The 20,501-nt window shown below is 44.9% G+C and overlaps 1 protein-coding gene across 1 annotated transcript in view; it reads right to left on the bottom strand.

Annotated features, from left to right (window-relative positions):
• SIM1 (SIM bHLH transcription factor 1) overlaps positions 1-2,125 on the bottom strand; it is a gene marked incomplete at both ends in the record, with an annotated part of 44,802 nt that extends 42,677 nt beyond the window's left edge. The window contains one exon of the mRNA XM_082302758.1: positions 1,951-2,125. Coding sequence (XP_082158884.1) covers positions 1,951-2,125 — 175 coding nt within the window. The remainder of the gene's footprint in view (positions 1-1,950) is intronic.
• Positions 2,126-20,501: the final 18,376 nt, after the last annotated feature.

The following is a 20,501-nucleotide window of genomic DNA, read 5'->3' as shown; positions in this document are numbered from 1 at the left end:
ATCTGCTGCGGCCGGCAGCGGCCCCGGCCCCGGCGCGCTTCGCCACACGGTTCCCCAGGGCATTCAGGCATCCTGCGCTGCCACCGAGGGACGGGGCTCTGCTATTCTTCTCTTCCCATGATTACTCACAGCCTACAAGCAGCACCATATGCTTCTTCTGATCAAACAACCCGCTACATAGGCACCAGTAATTGACGAGACCTGCTCGGAATCACGCAGAAAGGTAGCCTACTGAGACCGCAGGAGTTGACAAATCATTGCTAATAATCCTTTTAGGAACATCATGGGCATCAGGGTTTGCAATAGCTTTATTTTTGTAAAGTATGCTCTGACAGTATAAAGTACAACTCCGTCTCCTTTGAAACAGAGGACTGTCCCGCATAATGATCTTCAAGGTGGCAAAGCAAGTAGAAGAGGAAAGTAGCTTGATGAAGACTTTAATTATTATTTTTAAAGGTTTCATTTAACCCCTCCTTTGGTTACAAGCGACTCAATGATATGGCAAGTTGTTTAAAGAAATGATTGTAAAATGCACTGGATTGGAAATTACTGCCGTGGACTTTAGGTATAAACATTCATCCGTAACCTGCGGCGGGGGGGTATTACCTCCCCCAGTCCAAATGACTGCCAAGTTGCATATTTATTTTTAAAAGTAGGACTAGTACCAATAATCCACAAATTGAACCGGGAAAACAAAACAAAACAAAACAAAACAACAAAAAAGAACTCCTCAAACCACCAAAACTAAAGCAAAACAAAACCAGGCCATATACACACTCTTGATTTGTAAAAAACACAGGCCAACCGAGTCGAGATACAGCTACAGAAACCACATGGGGACATAGCTATATTACGTTGTTTCTTGTGTACACTCACTTTTCAACAAAAGATGCTGCGAATTTCGTATTAGGTCAGGGGAAAAAAAAAAGCTCTTGATACTTTTTCTTTCATACAGACTGCAACTCCATCGAGTTGATCTAAATAAAAGGTTAGTGAATTTTTTCAAAAATTTTTCCTGAAAGTCTTACAAAATCAATAGAGTGAGAACACGAAAGAACTTTATTCTGACTCTCTTAGCTTTGTGTTGTTTGTTTTTCTTGGCAGCCAATCTAGAAGCCCAAAGACAGTCCCTTTAAATACTGATTCTATTTAAAAGCAAAAGACACTTCAGAACGCTTAAGTTTTCTTTTACTGGACAGGCCTGTTGTTGCTGCCGTGGAAGTCAACGTGAAGTCTACTGTTGCCTGTCGAGGAGAATCATGTCTAGGCTGGGACACTGGTTTTGCAGCACTGGGTGGGCAGGGGGCTTGAATATGTCTGGGTGCAAAACTCCTGCTAAAATTTTCCGAGGGCGATTAACGCCCTCAAATCGCCCTTGTGATCCTCAGAACGAGACACAGCACACTGGTGATGTGGTTCAGTGTGCTCGACTTATTTATTTAGGCTGGGTGTGAGTGAGCATGCCTGCATGCGTGCCCTGTACCTGTACACCGCACCTTTCCTCGAGAGCTGAACTAAGGCTTTAGGACTTTGCATAGACTTATGTAAATATTTACCCGTATACTAACTCGCCCTCACAGAATGAGTATAAATAGGGGTGAATAGTGCCCTCTTAGGCCACGGGTGTGCTTGGTGGGGGATGCACATTTGATTGGGAGACTGGGGGGAAAGGAGCCCCAGGTTTGCTTTAGCAGAACACACAGCAGAGCTCAGTGCCTTCAAGTATTGGCAAAAGCACAGTAAGTTTCCAACCAAACCTGTCATAGGAGTGAAAGAGAAAGTATTTACAACAGAGAAAAGTGATAGCGGAGGGCACCCTGTCTCCGAGCGCACCACCCCATAGGATTGACCTTTTTTTTTTTTTTTTTTTTTTTTTTTTTTTTTAACGTAAAAGTGATAAATGACACCTGCACAAGAATGGAAATAGAGGTAAATAGGCATCCCACCTACCTTCTGGAAAAACCACTCTCATTTTTAAATAGCTGGTGGTGAGTCTGATTATGGATGCTTTGTCCAGCTGAGAGGTGATAGCGGAGGGCAGGGGTAGTAATTTAGCCAGTTCATAAAATTCACTGTTTTCTTTCTCCCGTCTAGTCCGGGCAGCATTTTTGGACTTCTCTTTCATCGTGTTTTTTTCCCGCTTCCTTGCTACAATTTAAACTCCAGAGATTCATCCAAAGGTGGAAGGGAAACTCATCTGCAATTCGTCTCTCCGGAGCATCAGGCGGTGATTCTGAGCGCGGCCATTACTCAGAGAAACCGTTCTGTTGTGTAAAATGCAAACAAGTATCGAAGAGTAGAGGTGTTCTTTAAAAAGAAAAAGAAAAGTATATATACTCTGAAAAGCAGAGTCAATTGGGTGGGAAAGGCATTTATCCAATGCAGCTCAGCACTCCAAGCAACTGCATTTAAAAAAACAAAACAAAATAAAAGCTAGAAGATTGAGGCACCAGACAGCAACCAAACGATGTATTTCTGGCCTTTTTTCCTACTCATGGCGGGCAGCATAACTCCTCGGAAGAGGGTCATAGTAATCCCGTTTTTTCCCGTGATCCGTTGTCAATCCGAGGGCCGAAACGCACGGCCGCGGGCTGCCTTCCAGGGCACTGGGTGACTTCCCGGGAGCCTCTCTCTGTGAAGACAACAGCAGTCCTGGGGTGAGAGAGCCGGTACACGCCGCCGCAGCGGAGCCGCGAGAAATAATAATCAACAGCCAGCCTCCGGCGGGTGTAGTATTTTCTCCCACCAGAGGGGAAAGAAAAAAAAAGAAAAAGTGTATTTTCGCATCTAGCGCGCCCGTGGAGAAGCCTGCCTCGCACTCTCCTCCCACAGCCCTCTCACTTCCCAGCCCAGGTGTGCACTGCATGACCAGAACGAAAGCGCAGCAGAAAGCAGTCCCCGGCTCCCGGCGTTACCGGGTTTGGTGCTGCCGGGGCTGCGCCGTCCCCTTCGCGCTCCCTCGGGCCGGCACCGCGGCGGCGGCCAGACCTCCCCACGCTCCGCGCTGCCAGACCCGCAGTGAGGGATACATTCCCAATCACGGAGTATTTCTGCTTGTTTTCCTTTTTCTCTTTTTTTATTTTTCCCCTTTGAGTTCCCCCTCTTCTCGGCTAGTGTCCTCGTTCCTCGGCTGGGGTCGGGGGTGTCTACCTCAGCTGCACCCCAGCCAGGGGAGGCACCCTCTGCCCAGCCCTGCCCCGAGCCGGAATCCACCCAGACATAACATTTTTCCAACCAAATTATCTTTTTTTTTTTTTCCCCCCCCCTCGTTTTCCACTGTGGGGAAGTGACCCACAGGCTAGCCCCGCACATCACTGCGGTTCTTCGCTGGGGCTGGAAGCTTGTGGTGGCTTGTGATCTTCTTTTTACCTACCTTGAATCCCTGAGCCCGGCAGCCTGCAGAGAGCTCTCCCGGGGTGAGGAGCCCAACTCTTTAATTGGCTCATTAATGGCACGGGGAAAAGTTTGCGCCTGTCACTGCTTCTCGCACCGATGGGCAGACAGACATTGCCGCCTCCCCATCCCCTTTATCGGCTCCCAGGCTCTCCGTCTCACATAACGAGGGGTGGGGTGGGGTAGGGTGGGGTGGGGGGCGAGGTTGGTATTAATGAAGAATCCCTAATTTGCGGCTGAGAAATGCCTAATAACTTCTTGATGGCTAAAAGCCTTTTAGCACAACTTCATTTCTCTCCAACTCCCCCCTTGCACCCCCACCTCCCGGCCCCCGGCCGAGCCCTCCCTTAATGCCACTCACGGAGCCGCCTCGCTTCCCGTTGGCCGCCGCCACCCGCGCCCGGCCTCCCACTGGCGGAGGGGGCGGTTGCGTCACGCGGACACATTCCCACCCCTCTCCCGTCTCCCCTCTTTCCACTGTGTCCGCCCTCTGACCTGGCGGCGCGGCCGGGAGGAGTGGGGACACACATACATCCACAGGCATACACAGACACACACCTTCCTCCGCGCCTACCCGCTGGGGGCTTATGCGTGTTGAGGTGGGTACATTTTGGCCATCGCCCCTCCGCTGGGCACCAGGGGTGGGCGGCCGAGGTCCCGCGGGACTGTGGGTGGTGAGGATCGCCGCAGTTTTACACACTCGTGCACATTTCTCCACCCCAAACCCCACCGAGCAAGTGGTCGCGCTTGGGAGAAATGAGCTGCGGTCACGTCCCCTGCTGCCCCCCTCCGTGACACCCCTAACTTTCACCGTGTACGGTTTTCCCCGGGGCTCATGCGGGACAGCGTGAATCGGGTCCCGTGGCGGAAGGGGAGAAGGATGGAGAAAGATTTCAAAAATCTTTCTTTTTAAAAATTTTAAAAAACGCTGGAAAAAAACCCCAAACCCTCAAACAATCTCACGAACAGGTAAAAAAAAAAAAAAAAAAAAGGAGAGGGGAAAAACCCAAACCCAAATCCTCCTACATTAGGAGATAGAGCCGCTTTAAAAGTGCCCTCAAAGTGGATGTGGGGTTTCTCTTTTTTTTTTTTTTTTCCCCGGGGAGCGGGACTATTCCTAATCTCGCGTGTCCCCTGGGGAAAATAACCCGAAAAAAATGACGCTGCTCCTAAAACTGCTGGCTCCTGAAAAGAGTAGATAGAGCAGAGAGAGAGAGCCTGGAGTGGTGGGAGAAGGGTTGTAGAGCCTTTCCTAAAACCATAGCGGACTTTCAAAAGACTGACATAATTGCCAAACCAATCGGTGCGAGACTTCGGCTAAAATAACTGTTTAAAATGAGATTCCACTGGCAGGCAACAGTCGGAGTATTTCGAGGAAGAAGAAACGGTCTCAGTTTTCTGAAGAAGAAAACGTCAACCAAAAAAAAATATTAGTCTTTGAAGCACCTCATCCCTTTTGCTCCGCGGGCGGCTGCAGCTCGAAACGCAGGCTTGCAGTGCAGACCGTCTGTTCGCTGCTTATCACCTTAAAGCTCTCCTCGGTTAAAAGCTTTCCCTGAGTTCATTTGGGTAAATAAAGGAAAGACGGAAAGAGAGGCATTCAACAACTCCTCTGGGTGTCCAGGCGTCTACAAGCATCAGAGAAATGTATCCACGTAGTCTCAAATGTTCTTTTGATTGTCTTATTTACCAAAGCGACTCGTTAAACAAACACGAACGCAAGGCATTTAGTGAAGGTATGGATAAAAAAAAAAAAAAAGAGATAGAGAGAGAGAAAAGAAAGCACCCCTCCTCACCCCGTCATGCTGTAAAGTGATCACTGCTGTGGGAAAGTCATACTGAATTTACAGAAATCTTCCCTCTGTGTTCCTGCCCTCAGGTGTAAAGTCGGTTTGGGGGAGAAGAAAAGGAAAAAAAAAAAAAAATCTTCCTTCTGGTTTTCATTTGAGGTAATTCTCTTCCTAAACGGCACTGGCGTCTCTAGGAGGGTATTTAGACATATGGGCAACAACTGGACTAACACTGTCAGGTAGCTCACGACTTATTTGTCAACAAGAGCCAGAGAATGTCTTCTATAACGCCCTTGGTTTGGGAAAAATAAATAAATGAGTAGGATACACTTCTGCTAATTTATACCAGGGAACATGAGCATCCGCCTTACCAACCCCACAGAGCCCCAGTGAAGCCCGTAGCTCACCGAGGATCCTCTTTCCCGGTGTACCGGGACTCAGTTTCTTCCCCGCAGCCCGGGTGGGTGTCAGCGTCTGCACCGGTTCCCCCCGTGGCCGGGGCCCGAGGGCTCGGGCTCGACGAACCTCATGTAGATTTTGAGTGTATAAATGCTACGGCAGATAAAGTACAAGATGCGAAAGGACCAGCGGCCGAAGGGCAGCTATTCACCTCTGCTAGTTACAGCAAACGTGGACAAAGTCACCTCTCCACAGAACCACCAGCACGGGGTCAGTACGCTGGGGACATTTACCAGCAGATTTCAAGAGGCAGTTCCCGAATGATGGGAGAATTTAGCCGCTTCAGAGACATTAACCTTGTTTTCCTTAGTCAAAAACAAGTGACTTCTGCGAGCGGAGATCACGCTTGGCACTGCCGCGTTCCAGGTGTGCAGGCAAAGGCAGTCCGCAGTAGCTAAATTCGTGGTTTTCATATCAGCCGAGAGCCCGCTGTCACCGGCCCCGGTGAAGCCCGTCTGTCCTGAAAGAACAGTGCATGATCCTGTTGAACAAATGAAGCAAAGGCACCCCTGCGGGATGCCCGCACCGCTGCTGCTCCCCGGCGTACAAGCCGTGGGAGCGGAGCTGAGGGCAGCGAGCGCACCGGCGGCGCGGCGCGGACACCTGCGGGCCGAGGGGCCGGACCCCGGGGGCGCACGGCGGCTACGGCCTCTCCAGGAGGGAGAGAGGCACTTCGGCCGCCTGAAGCAGATGGATAGCTGTGCTCAGTTCAGACGCAGTTATTCTCGAGCGAGAATCTCCTGGAAAAGAGATAATACTGGAAAATTGAATAGACAGGTACTGCAGTGAAATTTGATTTAAAAAGGCGCATAATAAAATGGCGTGTCTGAAGAAAGGCTGAGTGAAAACAAAGCGTTTCACAGACAGGTTTCCAACTATAGTAGAAAACTTGTGTAGGCAGCCACAATATGGAGCGTGTATTGCAGCATGTGTGGGTGAGCGTGTGTATGTGTGTGCAGAGGGGGAGGGGAAAAAACTGTGCAAATCAAAGCAGGAAAAAAAAAAAAAAAGAAAAGCCCTACTGGACCATATCCCTATAGGACAGATCAGATCCAGTTTCTTCTCCAGCACATTCAGACATACTCTGATGTATTTATTAGTTTATGAATTTGGATGGGTGTATTAATCCTTCCTAAACAATAAGGTGGCAATTTCTTATGCAGAGAGAAAAATGTCTTCGAACGTAAGCCATCACTTACACACCGCTTTCGTTAGCGAGTTAAGGATGAGGGTCGCTCCCCCGATTTCTTAAAGAAAAAAAACCGAACGAAAGCGGCCTGGTATTAGTTACGGGCAGATTTCCACACGCCGAGCCTCCCCCATCTTTGGACAGGCGGGAGGCGGGATCCGACCTCGCATGGACCCTTACGGCCGAAGGGAGCGCTCCGCCACCGATTCATCTCCTGTCCCCGAGATGCGGGTCACTCGCCCAGCCCCGGGGGTGCCTGAGGGAGTGCGGGCGCTTGGAGACCGAGACTGTTTTTTAAGAACCCAGTAACTTCAGACACACGCATTTGGGTACCCTGGTGAATTGGAGTGTGATGTGAATTTTCATCCATGCCCTCATCAAGGCTTTATTGACATAAATATACACGGCAAATGCTCTTTGAGACCATTCAGAAGTAATTAATATGTTTTAACTGATCTAGATCTTAACCTTCAAGATTCAAGCCATGCTCTAGGTACTTTATTCCTGCTCTTTTGCTAATGTTATTAGAATGTTCAGGGCAGCAGGACAAGGAGAAAGCCGATTCTCTAACACAGGAAATAGTTAACAGGCTCTTGGATACCAGTTTTCAGATATCAGCGTTTCTGAATGCATTTCTTAAGCATAATTACAGAAACATTGCAAAATTTGAGTAAGCGACCACTAGCATGATTGTTAGTTATTTTAGGCAACTCCTTCAAACAATTTTTGGCGATATATCCGTGTTAAGAGATACTTTGCAGGGAGGAGAGACACTTCTCTTGACTACACACTCAAATTTATTGTTTTTGGCATAACTGTAACGAGATTATTTATATTCATTTTTCCAGGGGAGGCAGAGGTCAGTACCTTTTAGCCCTTATCTTATTGAACACACTCTTGCTAATGATCGGAAGTCAAGCTATCTTACTGCGACGCGGAGCAGCGAATGAAAACATAAACTAAATATAAAGAAACGCTAAAAAATCTACTTCATGGCTAGTAACAGTTATCCCAAGGGACATCTTTGCTTATCTTCTGCCTTTCCAAAGCAACCTGGTACACTGAACGCCCGAACCGAGCTGAAATGCCCTTGTCAGTGATGAGAGGTTCGGGAACGACTCGAGACTGGAACTTTGATGAAATTACAAACTTCGGAAAGTGCTTCCTGCCTTCCCTCTGCCTTCACAGACACCCTGCCTAGCTCTGAAAGTCCTTTCTGCTGCACCGGTGTGAGTTGTTTCCCTCCTGCTCCCGGACGGTACCGGCGGCCCGGGCGCTCCCGGCCCCCCTCACCTGCTCCAGACTCCCCCGGCCCCACCACCGGAGGCGGGGCCGAGACCCGCACCCAGCGCCCTCGCTGCGCCCCTCGGGGCCTGCCGCACCCTCCCGGCGGCCCCTGGAGCCCACCCCCACGCAGGGCTCGCCCCCCGTGAGATCCCTCTCCCCTTCAGGTCGCCACGGCGCTATTCCTCTCCCTGTTCCTGACGGAGGCGGGGGCCCGAGGGCCGATGGCGGCAGCGGCTGGGGACGGAGCCAGCCGGGCGCCCCGGGTCCGCCGCCGCTCCCTCGCGGCCCTCCTTCCTGGGGGGCAGGGCCGGGATGTCGGCGCGCTCCCGCCCCGCCCAGCCCTTCCAGCATTTCGGGGGAGGCTTCCCGGCGACTGAGGGCTTTGTTCGGCTGTGGGCTGTGTGGGAGCTCAGCAGCGGCCTCCCCGCGGTTCGGTCCCCTTCCCTCCCTCCTCTCCTCCCCCCGCCCTCCCGCGGCCGCGGGACCCGCAGCGCCCCACGCGCCGCGCCATCCCCGGCACGAGCGCGCCGGTGGCGCCAGCGCTCCCCGCAGCTCTTCCTGTCCTCTGCGCTGTCCCGCCGCCCCAGTCAGCGTCCCCTCGCAGGTGAGGGAGCCCGGCGAGGCGAAGAGAGGGGCCCGCACGATGCCGACCACCGGTGCTTGTCCCCTCTCCCTCAAGTTTGTGGTTTCACCTGCCTGGGGTGGAATCTGCCCTCCTCACCTCTAAAGGAGAGGGGGTCCGGGCTTTGCAGGGGGCGATGGGGAAGAAGCGTCCTTTTCACGCTATTTTATCTGTTTCGGTGTGCTAGGTTGGATTTCACTGTCCCAGTCCCAATAAGGGAGCGTCCTTGTGGGGGCTTTGCCCAGGTACAGGCCGACTGCGGGCAAGCCAGGGGAGCTGCCTCGTGGCAGGGGGAACCCTCCTCGGGAGGGTGGGCTGCCCCAGGTCTCCGGTACGGTATGAGACCTGCACTTGTTCGTGTATGCTGGTGGAGCTGGAGCTGTGTCAGGCTTCCTCCAAACCCTGGCTATCACTGAAACCTCCTTTCCCAAAGCCTGGCTTTGATTAGCAAAGAAGTTATTTCATTAGTCGGGGGGAAATCTGTCAGCAGAAGCCTGTTTAAATTTCAGCACCCCAAAGAATAATGCTTAAAATAGCGGGATCCGTTCCACAGTCTGTTCTTACTATCAACCTGATAATTAACAGGTCACAAATAGACTTGTATCGCTGCTTTGTTTCAGTGGAGGAGAGCAGCTTAACCCGCCTTGAGGACACACTTCTCTTTGAAATAACACATGCCCGTTTCAGATGAAATCAATAGCAAGAGGAACCACCCCCTCTGTTGCTCTGAAACTCTAGTCTTCAGCCTCGTATTGCCTCAAAGAATAGGCTTGATCAGACCAAAAAAGGAAGGATGTAGAGTGTGAGGCTGCCTGACAGCTCTGGAGCTGGTGCCCGTTCCACTTGGTGTGTATCCTAATCACTGTGAAGCTTATAGCTTTATTGAAAAACAAGGTGGGGAGTGTTCCCTGCATGGGTTTTAATAGGATCTTTTCTTGTTTTAGTCTCATACTCATTTGTAGTTGGAAGTTTAATTGTTTTTATGTGCATTGCACACTAAGCTGGGAACAACCTCTCCGTCACTGAGTATTTTCTGAATTATTTGGGCACTCTGCAAACCTGTCACTAGCCTTTTCTGCATTCTCCATGTGGTGAATAGATGCCTTCAGAAATAATGTGGAGGAGACGATGTCTCTGAGTAAAGCACTGTGGAATCAGCTGCTCACATTGGGTGGGGGCATAGGGAAACAGCACCAGACTTGTAAGCATGAGTCCAGCTTTGACCTGTTTCAGACTATGCTAAATTCGTTGCTGAGGTGTAAGGATGTTTCCCAAGTCTTGCATATGCCCGTAATTAGTATTTTTTTATTTAAGTTTTGCCTCACTGTTGAAATGTTTTGTCTAAACCCCAATTTCTGACTATTATTCACTGATAGTGGGACTTCATTTATGCGTGGTGCCTGGATGTTCCCAGCTGAAGCTAGTGCCTATTAAAAGGGTGGTTTCCCCACATCACCGCTCCTGAGGAGTGTCCACAACTTGCATCTGGAGGTAGTTCCAGGGCTTACTTTGTCTCTGTAATTACTGTAGGACTTATCTGGTAGATGAAAAAGGAATTAGCATTTCTTTGGTCTGGCAATAGCTTAGTGATGTTAATGACACATTTTTGAAATGTGCCAAAGCCTTAGGATGTACTGGAGTCAGGTTTTAATTTTGGCTTCAGCACAAAATGCTCCTGGTGCATGGCACAACCCAACCACTTGCCAGAGCAGACATAGTGGAGAGTGAGGAGAAGACTCTGGGTGTCAGGTCCCTGAGTGCCCCAATGAACCTTAATAGCCCTGACCAGCCTCACCTGGCAGTTCTCTGCTCCACCCTCAGTGCTTGCCTGAGCCAGGCCACAGGGATTCCTGTGCCCAGGGCCACTCCAGCTATGCCTGTACCTCCCTAGGGACTGTTCTGTTCCAAACCCTGACCCACAGACTGCACTCCCACCTTGACCTTGGACCTGCCTTGCTACCGTGGACTCACCTGATGACTTTGGCTCTGGCCTGAGCCTGGCTGCTATCCTTGTGCCAGCCCTATTCTTCTTATTCTGGTAGTGTGGGTGGGCCTTGGCTAGTGAGGAATGTCCTGGCTGTCACACTTGGCTAGTGGTTCCCTATCCCGGCCCAGCCCTCATTGTTTACTTACATTGGGCTACTTCTATTCATTAGAGAGCTTCAATGGTCTTTCTGCTTTCCCTCTAGGCAAAGAATTCTCTGTCTCTAGCCTGCTTGTCTATGTTTTTTTGCTTTTCTAAGGGTAGTGCCTGTCTTAGAAACTGTCACACTCTGGGGACCTTCCTGAGAGACGCCGCAGACCTCTCCATAAGCCCGTCTGCAGTTGTGGGACCTTAGAAAACACAGGGTTGAAGCGGGAAGGCATGGTACAGAGCTTCCTTTGATGATTCCCTAGCAGGAGCACATCTTTTGAGTTGGAGATATGTGAATAGGGCCCAAAGTTCCATGAGATATTGGACTTGCCAAAGCTTGGATACAGTTCAACTGCTAAACTGGGAGCGGAACAGATTAGAAGGTAAAGGCTCCCTGCGCCCAAAGCTTGCCTGCCACTGTTCCATATAGAAAGGTTATGCAGGAAGCTCTGACTGCCTTGGAGGGCTGGGGGACTCCACAGGGGTGCAAGAATGATTCTCCCTGCATCAGTTTACAAGGCTGGGACCGTACAATATAAGCTCTGGAGGCAAGGGCTGTGTGTATCTCCATACAGTGCCGATAACAATAGGACCTTATTTCTGCTTAGGGCTTCCAGATGCAATGCTAGTCAATGTCTATAGTAAACAATAATATTAATAATAAGTATTAACATGCCAAGCTACAAATCACTGGCATAGTTTTCCAATATTGCTGGTTGCTTTCCACTATTGTCCTCCAGCTTCACTGCAGCACATTGTATACAAAAGAATTGAAACCCAATAATTGGTGTGTCAAGGGTTTGAAGGCATGATCACATTTTTTCTTTTGAAATCCTTCTATTGAAACTGACATCACAACAAGTGAGTTCATTGGCCTAATAAACCCTGTGTCCAGCATGCACACACTGTTCTGTATCCCAGGACATCAGTAATTAGGCTGGTAACGAGGTTGCTGTTGCACAGAATAACCAGGATGAAAATGTTAAAAGTTTAGCATAATGGGAGAATAATGTAGCAAAAATGTAAACAGTAGACATCAGATATGACATTTATTTTCACTTATGGGAAGACAACTGAAAGGAAGGCTTTAGCTATAATTTTTCTCTGTTTTACTGAATCTATAAAATGTCTACTATGATTTTGTTCTTCTGACCACAGTAACATAGCTTTATGCTTGAAACAGAAATACAGCTTTAAATTTAGATTTTAATTTCATGTTTTATTGCAGACACACTAGAAACTTTACACTAAAATAACATTTCTTCTATAAGCCAACTCCTTTTGTGCTACTGAAAGAAATAATAATGAGAAAGTATTCCAGCAGGAGGAGCTGGTTTAGAAGCAAATGGATTCCATGGCAACTCCTGACTCTACATGACACCTAATAACTAGCATTTATGTTGGAAATTGTCTGTGTTATCTTGTACCCCAGATCTGATCTTTTTATAGGGTTTTCCCCTTATTTTAAAGCAAAAAACTGTATGGTGTTGTTTTTTTTAATATAGATCTAAAAATAAACATGAAATAATATGGGTTTGTCTGCCTCAAATATGTGCTCAGGCAAGTTGTTTTGAAATGGATTTAATTTCTTTTAAAAATCATTTCAGAAATAAAATATTTGCTGGGAAATGTATTGATCTGTCAAGGGAAGAGCTTTATAGGAACACAACACTGGAACTGTGTATGTTTTAACATCATGAGATATCCATATTCAACAGTTTGAAACATAATACAAGAAGATCCAACTGAATCAGACCAGTATCTTGGTTCTCACAGTGCTGAATGCACCAGGGGAATCTCGTCATGGGGCAGCTGGAGAATAACCCAGTCCTATGGGCATCCTGTCAACCAGTCTGACTGATTTATGATCTGAAGAATGTGGATTTATATCCTTCTCTGCCATGATCCAATCTAGTGCATCTGTGGGGCCTGACAACTGCTGTTGTTCGAGTGTGGAATATTTGAACCTGCTATTTTATACCAAATTTGAAAGAAATCTGTTCTTAAACTGTTGCATGATAAGCAACCTTTGCCTTTGACTGTTTCAGCACTACTTCATGACTGAGAGAACATTAGCTGAAATTAACCCTGGAGATTAAGATTTCAGTAGATATTTTGTGGCCTGGCTGTTTCCTCAGCCAGCTGTTACTTGAGGGTCTCAGATGGTAGAAGAGCACAGTCTAGGTTTGAAAGAAAGTATGTGTTTCCTGTGGTCAAATGAAAGCTAATTCAGGTTTGTGTTGTTCATCCCTCTTTGGTATGAGTGAAAGAACAAAGAAGGTGTGGCTGAAAAAAGCCTTCCTGGTGCAATCACAGAGGGTATTCTGAAGTGCAGAAGTGAATGGTGGCCAAAATGAGAAAGATGAAAGTCTCTGGGGAAGTCTAATGCTGTTGCTATGTGTTACTGGTAGCATCTGTATTTACATACTGGTACCTTTTGAAGATGTCTAAGACCATTTAATTTTTGCCCAAGGAAAGGAGTGCTTTTTTCCTCTTCCTGTCCATACAGACAAGATAGGTCTAAAACACAGAGTAATCATTCAAAACATGGAGTAATGGTCAGCAAATACGCTAAATGGATGGGTAGAAAATGTGTCTTGGTTTAGCTAATCTTTTACTGTAGCTTACAGTTAGATGCTGGCATAGAGTTCCTTGAACAGAGAGCCTTATCTGGCACAAAGGCATTTGTGACTAGCACTCGGGATCAAAACCAAACTGCTCTCAGAAGGGTTATAACTGATCATAAAGCAAATGTGATTAAAAAAAAAAAGTCATACTTTGGGAACCAATTTAAGATAAAGGCATAGAAATGGAAAATACAGAAAGCACAAAGAAAGGTGCTCTGAGTAGTAGCAGTAGTAAGAAAATAATTTTTAAAATTGTTTAGGTGTATGTGTTTATTTTTACCTACAAGAGAGAAGTAAGTACACCGCAGACAAGAGAAAGAAGGATATAAATAAAACGAAAGCAATACTAGACAGACTGGGAAATTGAAATGGAGGTGAAGGCTAAAACAGAAGAGGCAATAATTATGGGAAAGGAAGACCAATTAAGAAAAATAGAAATTTCAAACAGGGAATGACTTGATTTATCCTTCTTTCTGTACCTTATTACATTGCTATTTCTCATAGCCTTAAGTTTTTGTAGTTTGGAGAAGGCAGAACAATTTTGTGTTGGTAATCTGAGCTGGACAAGGATTCTTACATGAAAATAGAAGTGGCAGATAAAAGAATCAAATCACGATTGTGGACAAAGTATGGTTGTTGTTCTTATTTATTATTGACTGTTCAATTGTGGGGAAATAAAAGGGTGTAAGTAAAGAAACAAAGCAGTAGAAGTTAATTTTAAAAGAGTTTGTCTTCTCCAGTTACGCATAAACCTGAAGCATAGGCAGGGATCTGTTTCCAGGCATTAATCTTTTTTTCTCTTTCAAAATATCAAAGCAATATTTTTCTTCTGAATGTTAGTTTTGATGGGTTCTTGCCCTCCTTCAGCAGCAGTGGCACCAGTAACTGCTAACTTCAATGGCTTGTTATTTTCATATTAGTAAGTAACATGTTGATGTAACTAAAATATTTATTATATATACACATACAAAATCCCGCCATGAATCTATTCTTCCTTCCCTGAGAAATGTTGACATAACTGACTCTATTTTATGAATGTCACATGCTATGGAATGTCAAATGCAAGGAAATGGACCACTTAAAAATGTCGGCTACTTTATATCAAGTTGGTGCGGTACAACATGAGAGCTGCAAGTGCAGGTGTGTAAAATGGAAAGAAGAGCATAAGTAGTTTGTAAAATTAAGACTGTACACTTTTAGGAACATAGCTAAGAACACTTTTTAAATAGCAAGAATCTCACCCCAAATGCACCCAGAATAGAATTCAATATGTGAAGTGCCTAAATTCCCCTATCTGGTGACTATGGAAAATTTGCTGTCTCAAAAGAGACCAAATGACTGCGTATGAAGAGGGAAGCATACCATAGAGATGGAACACAGAAATGTAACTTACCTTTGGTATCTTGCCTAAGACTACAGGAGATATGCTTGTCTGTTTAGAATGTTACTTGGAACCTTCCCCTGAAAATAGAGGCTTGCTGTCTTTCAGGATGAGGCATAGGACCTGTGCTTTCTTATTTAAAAATTGGCTGCATTCCACCATCCCATCTGTTCCCATACAAAATTCCTTCCATCAGTTCTTTCTTCTCTTTTCTTCTCTTTTCCCTAGTGTGCCCCAATCACCAGGTAAATACTACAGGATGCTTTTTTGGAAGCTGTGCCATCATGCATTATCTGGTGTAATGAAAGAAAATGAGATAATATAATGAAACCAAACAGGACTATTGCCTCTCAGCAGCCCCATCTGCAGGACTCAAAGCTCTGTCCCACCTTGGAAAGGAAATTCTTATCCTGTTTTTCTCATTAGGGGTATTTTTTTTCATCTAATTTCATCTTTTCATGGTCATGAGTTCTTAGTCTGTTCCTATAAAGTCAATGGTTCCTAAGAATTAAATAACTTTAGGACATTACCTACCTATCCAATTCCAGAAAATACAATTTATCCCTGAATTAGAAATGTTATAAAATCTGCAGCTGTTAATCTTTGAGTCCTAGGTTTGAGTGAAGGATTAGATAACACTAATGCTGCTGTCTATTCACCAAATCCTTTGAAAGTAATAGCAGAAACTAAATTTAATCTACTAATAATATATGTTGGGAATGTATTTCATCCTACTGTCTCTGAAGCCAAAGGGCAATGCACCAAGAGAAAAGAAACTTCAGCGTGTTTTTTGGTCACTTAATGTTGGGATTTCTTTCCAAGTTCTGTTCATTTCCTGAGAAGTATTAGTATTTCCCAAAAGATTTTCACTGATAGAATTAAATTAATCCAGCTGTTTCCCCAAGACTTTCAGACAACTAGGTAGGCACTACATGTTGTTAAAATGAAGAAACAAAGCATTTGGAATTCTTGTGAGTATCCTTGTGGTGAGATTTCTCCTTTTATTTTCATGTTTACAAAGAAAAGAATATTCTAGCAATCCATCTGGACCATTCTAAAAGAACACCCTTATTTATTGAAGGTTTTGGTCCTTTAAGGTCATCATTCCCTGAAGACCCTGGACCTGAGAAAAATTTGGACAAGGTTCAGTTACTTGAAGTGCCTTTATGTTTGTAATAGAAATTCAGGCTCCCATTCCCAACACAGTGCATCAGAGCATCCCTCTGAGCATACTGCCTTGCCAGTGGAGAAAGCTGAAGCATGATCTGGAAGACTGACACACTCCTCCTCTCCTGTAGGATCTGTAGGCTTGGGAGGGGGTGTGAACTTCCTCTGTAAACTTAGGAGTTGCTGTGCAATGCCCGGGAGCTGGCACCTGACTGAGCATCTCCTATAAAGCAGATAGAAAGAGAACTGAATGTGTAGTGTCAGCCTCTCAGAGTGTTCCTGAGTTTTGAAAACTTTACCTAGGTGTGATTTCTTCTGCATTGCTGGGGAGCATTGCAGAAGATGGCACTGCAACTATGTATAACTGGGGGAAAGCAAAGTCCTAATGCTGTATGAGCATGTCTTGCAACTTCTAAACCTTTTGCTAAGACGTCTTTGTGAAGCCTTCTGATGCACTTGCTACTGTATGTGAATTATGCAGATCATCCTGTCCTGAGGAGAGCATGTATTTTCCTAATATCTGCAAGGACGAGGCTGAAAGGCACTGTCAGTGTTTGCACGTAGGAGTCACATAAACATATATGAGAGGCACAAAGGCAGGACTTGTACTCGACTAAATCTGTATCACGTGTGTGGATACAGCCCATAACTATTTCACTTTTGTCAGTTCTGAGCATTTCACAAACAAGGAGAACTGAGAAATCTCCACGTCCCTCTTTTCCCAGATTAGCTCATTCCCTCTTTGAAAAAAGTCACATAGAATTAAAATCTAAAATTATACTGGCATTTGCCTCAATCATACAGCAAACTGTGATGCATATTTTGCACCTGTCTTATTTGCTCAATATATTCTTGAAGTAACATTGCGGCATATTTTGAGTTTAGCACAGCTGAGACTTATGGGGTTATTTGTAGATTGTATCTTTCAAGAACCTAATAATGGACCAGGACTTCCTCTCTTCTGTGTCCTATTACCGGAAAAGGAAGCTTCCCTATAGGTCCTATCCTGGAATGCTTAGTCTAAGGGCAGAACGGCAGACTGTGAGGAGGGAAGAGGAGGGTGGGATGGGACACAGCAGAAGCATGCCAAGGAAACAGCAACATCCTGTAACTGGGGTAAACTGTTAAATAATCACTTAGTTTCGCTTGGTACAGAGTTGAACTATGTTATTTTGTACTTTAAATAGGGAAAAAAGAAAAAAAAAAAAAAAGATGGGGATTAATCTTGTTTTGGCATGGGTGAATTGTAGTGCCTTTTAATGGAGGTGACAGAATCATCTCGATGTTTTTCCCAGCTCTCCCTTTAGACATTGTTAGCATTTGAGAAAACAAAATAAGGCTTAATTGCAGAATCTTCACAGCTACAAAGGTGACAGTTTATCAGAACCTGATCTTACTGTGCTACCACAATCAGTAATTAGTTCCTAATTAGTTGGATTTGCTGAAAAATACATGATGGGAACTCATAATGTGTTATTGGCATCTGAAGCAATTTCATCCTGTTAGCTAGAAGAAAGTACAGCTGTCAAGAATGTAAGCCTAATTTTCCCACATTAGCACTGCCCGATATAAACTGAGTTACTTCCAATCCAAGGTGCAAGTTTGCTACTGTGTGAAGAATGGGGTTCATCACATTTCATGTAGAGATTTAGAGTGCAGTAGAAAAGGATAGTGATATCTGTAGACTCTCTTTTCTACCAGTGTTCTTGCCAGTAGTTAATAGCATCTAGTCAATAGCTCTATAACTATTTGTATATGTATCATGTTATTGAGAGCGTGATTTTTCAAAAACACCCAATTAACCTCTGCTATCATTACAGTTAGTGGGAGTCTTATAATTTAGAATGATAATATTCATTCCAGAACATTTTTCATTCTTTATTTCATGGGTTTTCAAACAGATGAATACTAGCAAATGTCTTTTAATTTCCTTTCCCCTCCATATTCAGATGCATGTTTTTATTGAGAGTCTTGGTAGGACAAGACTAAGCTGGAGGAGAAGAGCAGTGGTGAAGCCTAATGCATGGCCTTAGTGAAACTTTAATGCTCCTTATATTTGAGGAGACATTTTAATAGAGAAGTTTGTGGTCTTCTATGAATAGAGATGCAGAAGAAAGGCTTGGAGAATCCTGGATTCAAATCCCATTGATGCTGTATGGAGCTTGTTGGAAGATCTAAGTACAAAATATATTGTAAACATATTTAATTGCAGGATGGTGTAATTGCTGTGGAGGATACCTTACCATAGAGCTAGGAATTATTTATGAAGAGACTCATTTAGTACAAGCATTACAATTGCTTTCCAGAGAAATTCCTTTAATATAGAATTTAGTTTCACACACTGCACGTGAAAGCAGTTTAACCTCTTACTGCTACCAATGTATGACATCAGTAACAAACTTGGTTTGTTCATTCTTGAGCTTTTTTGCAAATCACTTCAGAAAAATGTGTCAAAATTTCTGTGGGTGTCAGTCTTGGCACCACCTGCTGAAGAGCAGTGCAGTCTGAGAAGACATGACATTTAACAAGATACATTTTTGGAAAGGCAGGTGGGAGTCAGACATAGCTGATAGAAAAGACATAGGATATAAGTAGAAATGGGAGTGACCCCTCTCAGCAGAAGCCCTACTCACCTTTCTGTAGCTCATTTATCTGTTTGGGCGTCCTAAGACATCCAAACCTTTTGCCAGAAAATGTTTCTTCTTATGAAGCAGGAGAATTCTCCCTTCTCATAAAATTGCTTGGAACAGAGAATTTTGAACACTTATGGTTCTTCTGACTTACAAAATAGCATGGGCTTGATTAGCTAATTAAGATTGAATACCTAAGCATCCATCTCTCATGATTCTGGCCCCTGTGACATGGAGATGACAGAAGTGACACATGACCTATGAAAGACTTCCTGTCTTCTGGAGTGGCAACTGAAATATCTTTGGTTTATTAAATTTCATTAGATGCAGTAAGCAACTGAATTGCAAACCTATGACTAAACAATGGACAGGGAGTCAATGTGGTAACCTGAATGTAGATATGCTATTTCAGATGACTTGGGTCATTTGAGGCATCCACAGAGAGTGACGGATACAACAGCACTGTATTTCACAGCTGATAGCCCTTTGCATTTGGGGTATGTTCTTCTGGAGCTGAATGTAGAGGACAAATGAGATATTTCATATTAAATGACACTAGATCTCTGCATGTAAGTGACTAAACCCAGGCCAAAATGTGCAATTCAGCTGGAGACCTTTAGGTTGTGGAAAAAATATACAGAGTTTGCTTGTATTGCCTTACTTTTCTCTGCTTCAGTACTTACTACATAGGCTACAGTAGTGTCCATGCCACATCATAGAGAGGTGGTCTTAGATAACTCCTTCTGTGATAATTTACTGCCACTAATATGGATAATGTCTCTGAACAGGTGAGGTTGTAGGTTTATAGATAGTGGAAGGAGCTAAAGGGAAGTCTGCCCTAAATGGAAGGAGTGGAGGCAAGACAATGATTCAAAAAACATTGCCCATAAATAGAGAAATGATGCCTCCTCGAGTAGTTCCTCAAACTGTCTTAAAAATACCACAGTCTCTTTTTCTTGACCGAGGGAGGAGCATAGGAACTTGGACTCAGGCTGTCATGAGTAAGGGCAGATGCACATGGGAGACTTTCTTCTCTTTAGGAATGCCCCCCAGAACTAGAAAATTGGAATTACCTAACTTACATTACTTACTCCTTAAATGCATCCTATTCTGTGAGTGTTCAAATCTTACACTAGGCTCCAGGCTGAATGCTGATAAGAGACTTCCTAAAGTTTTCTTCAGGATGACCATCTGGAGGTGGTCTGTAGAAGCAATGACAAGGAAGCGGAATTTTGGGTCAGCAGCATAAACCCCTAATTCATCTGGGTAAAACTGGGGCCTCCAAAGATTCAATCTACAACAGAAAAAGACCTCCAGTAGTGAGGATGGCTTCGTGTTGCCACTGATACATTCACTACCTGGGCTAGAACTGAAATCTTAAGTAAGGTTCTAAACAACAGACTGTATTATAAGAGCTCCTGCAGAAGAGATATGGGATGGTGGTAAATGTATCAGAATTCTTTCTCCCGGATTTTTCACCTAAATACTGATTCTAATAAATTTGCTTAAATTCATTCTGTATTACTTTAGACTTTGTCTTCATGAATCCAATACTTTTGTAAAAAAAAAAAAAACACCAAACGCTTCAAATATGTTATTTACAAATGTCACCAAAATATTTCTAAAAACAATTAATATGCTAGAAAATACAGTATTTCCAAACCAAGGTACAGATGGCACAAATGACATTACAGAAACTCTTCAACTGATTAATACTGAACACTGTAGCTATTGTCTGGTACTCTGCAGTTAGACTTTCTGTGATGTGCATTTACAAAGCAACAAGGGTTGGTGTCACTATGTTGGTATGTTGTTTGACTGT

Source organism: Coloeus monedula (assembly GCF_965178545.1).
Source record: "Coloeus monedula genome assembly, chromosome: 2".
Taxonomy (NCBI): domain Eukaryota; kingdom Metazoa; phylum Chordata; class Aves; order Passeriformes; family Corvidae; genus Coloeus; species Coloeus monedula.
The sequence above is the reverse complement of the archived record's forward strand: the minus strand, read 5'-3'. Positions and strand labels throughout refer to the sequence as shown.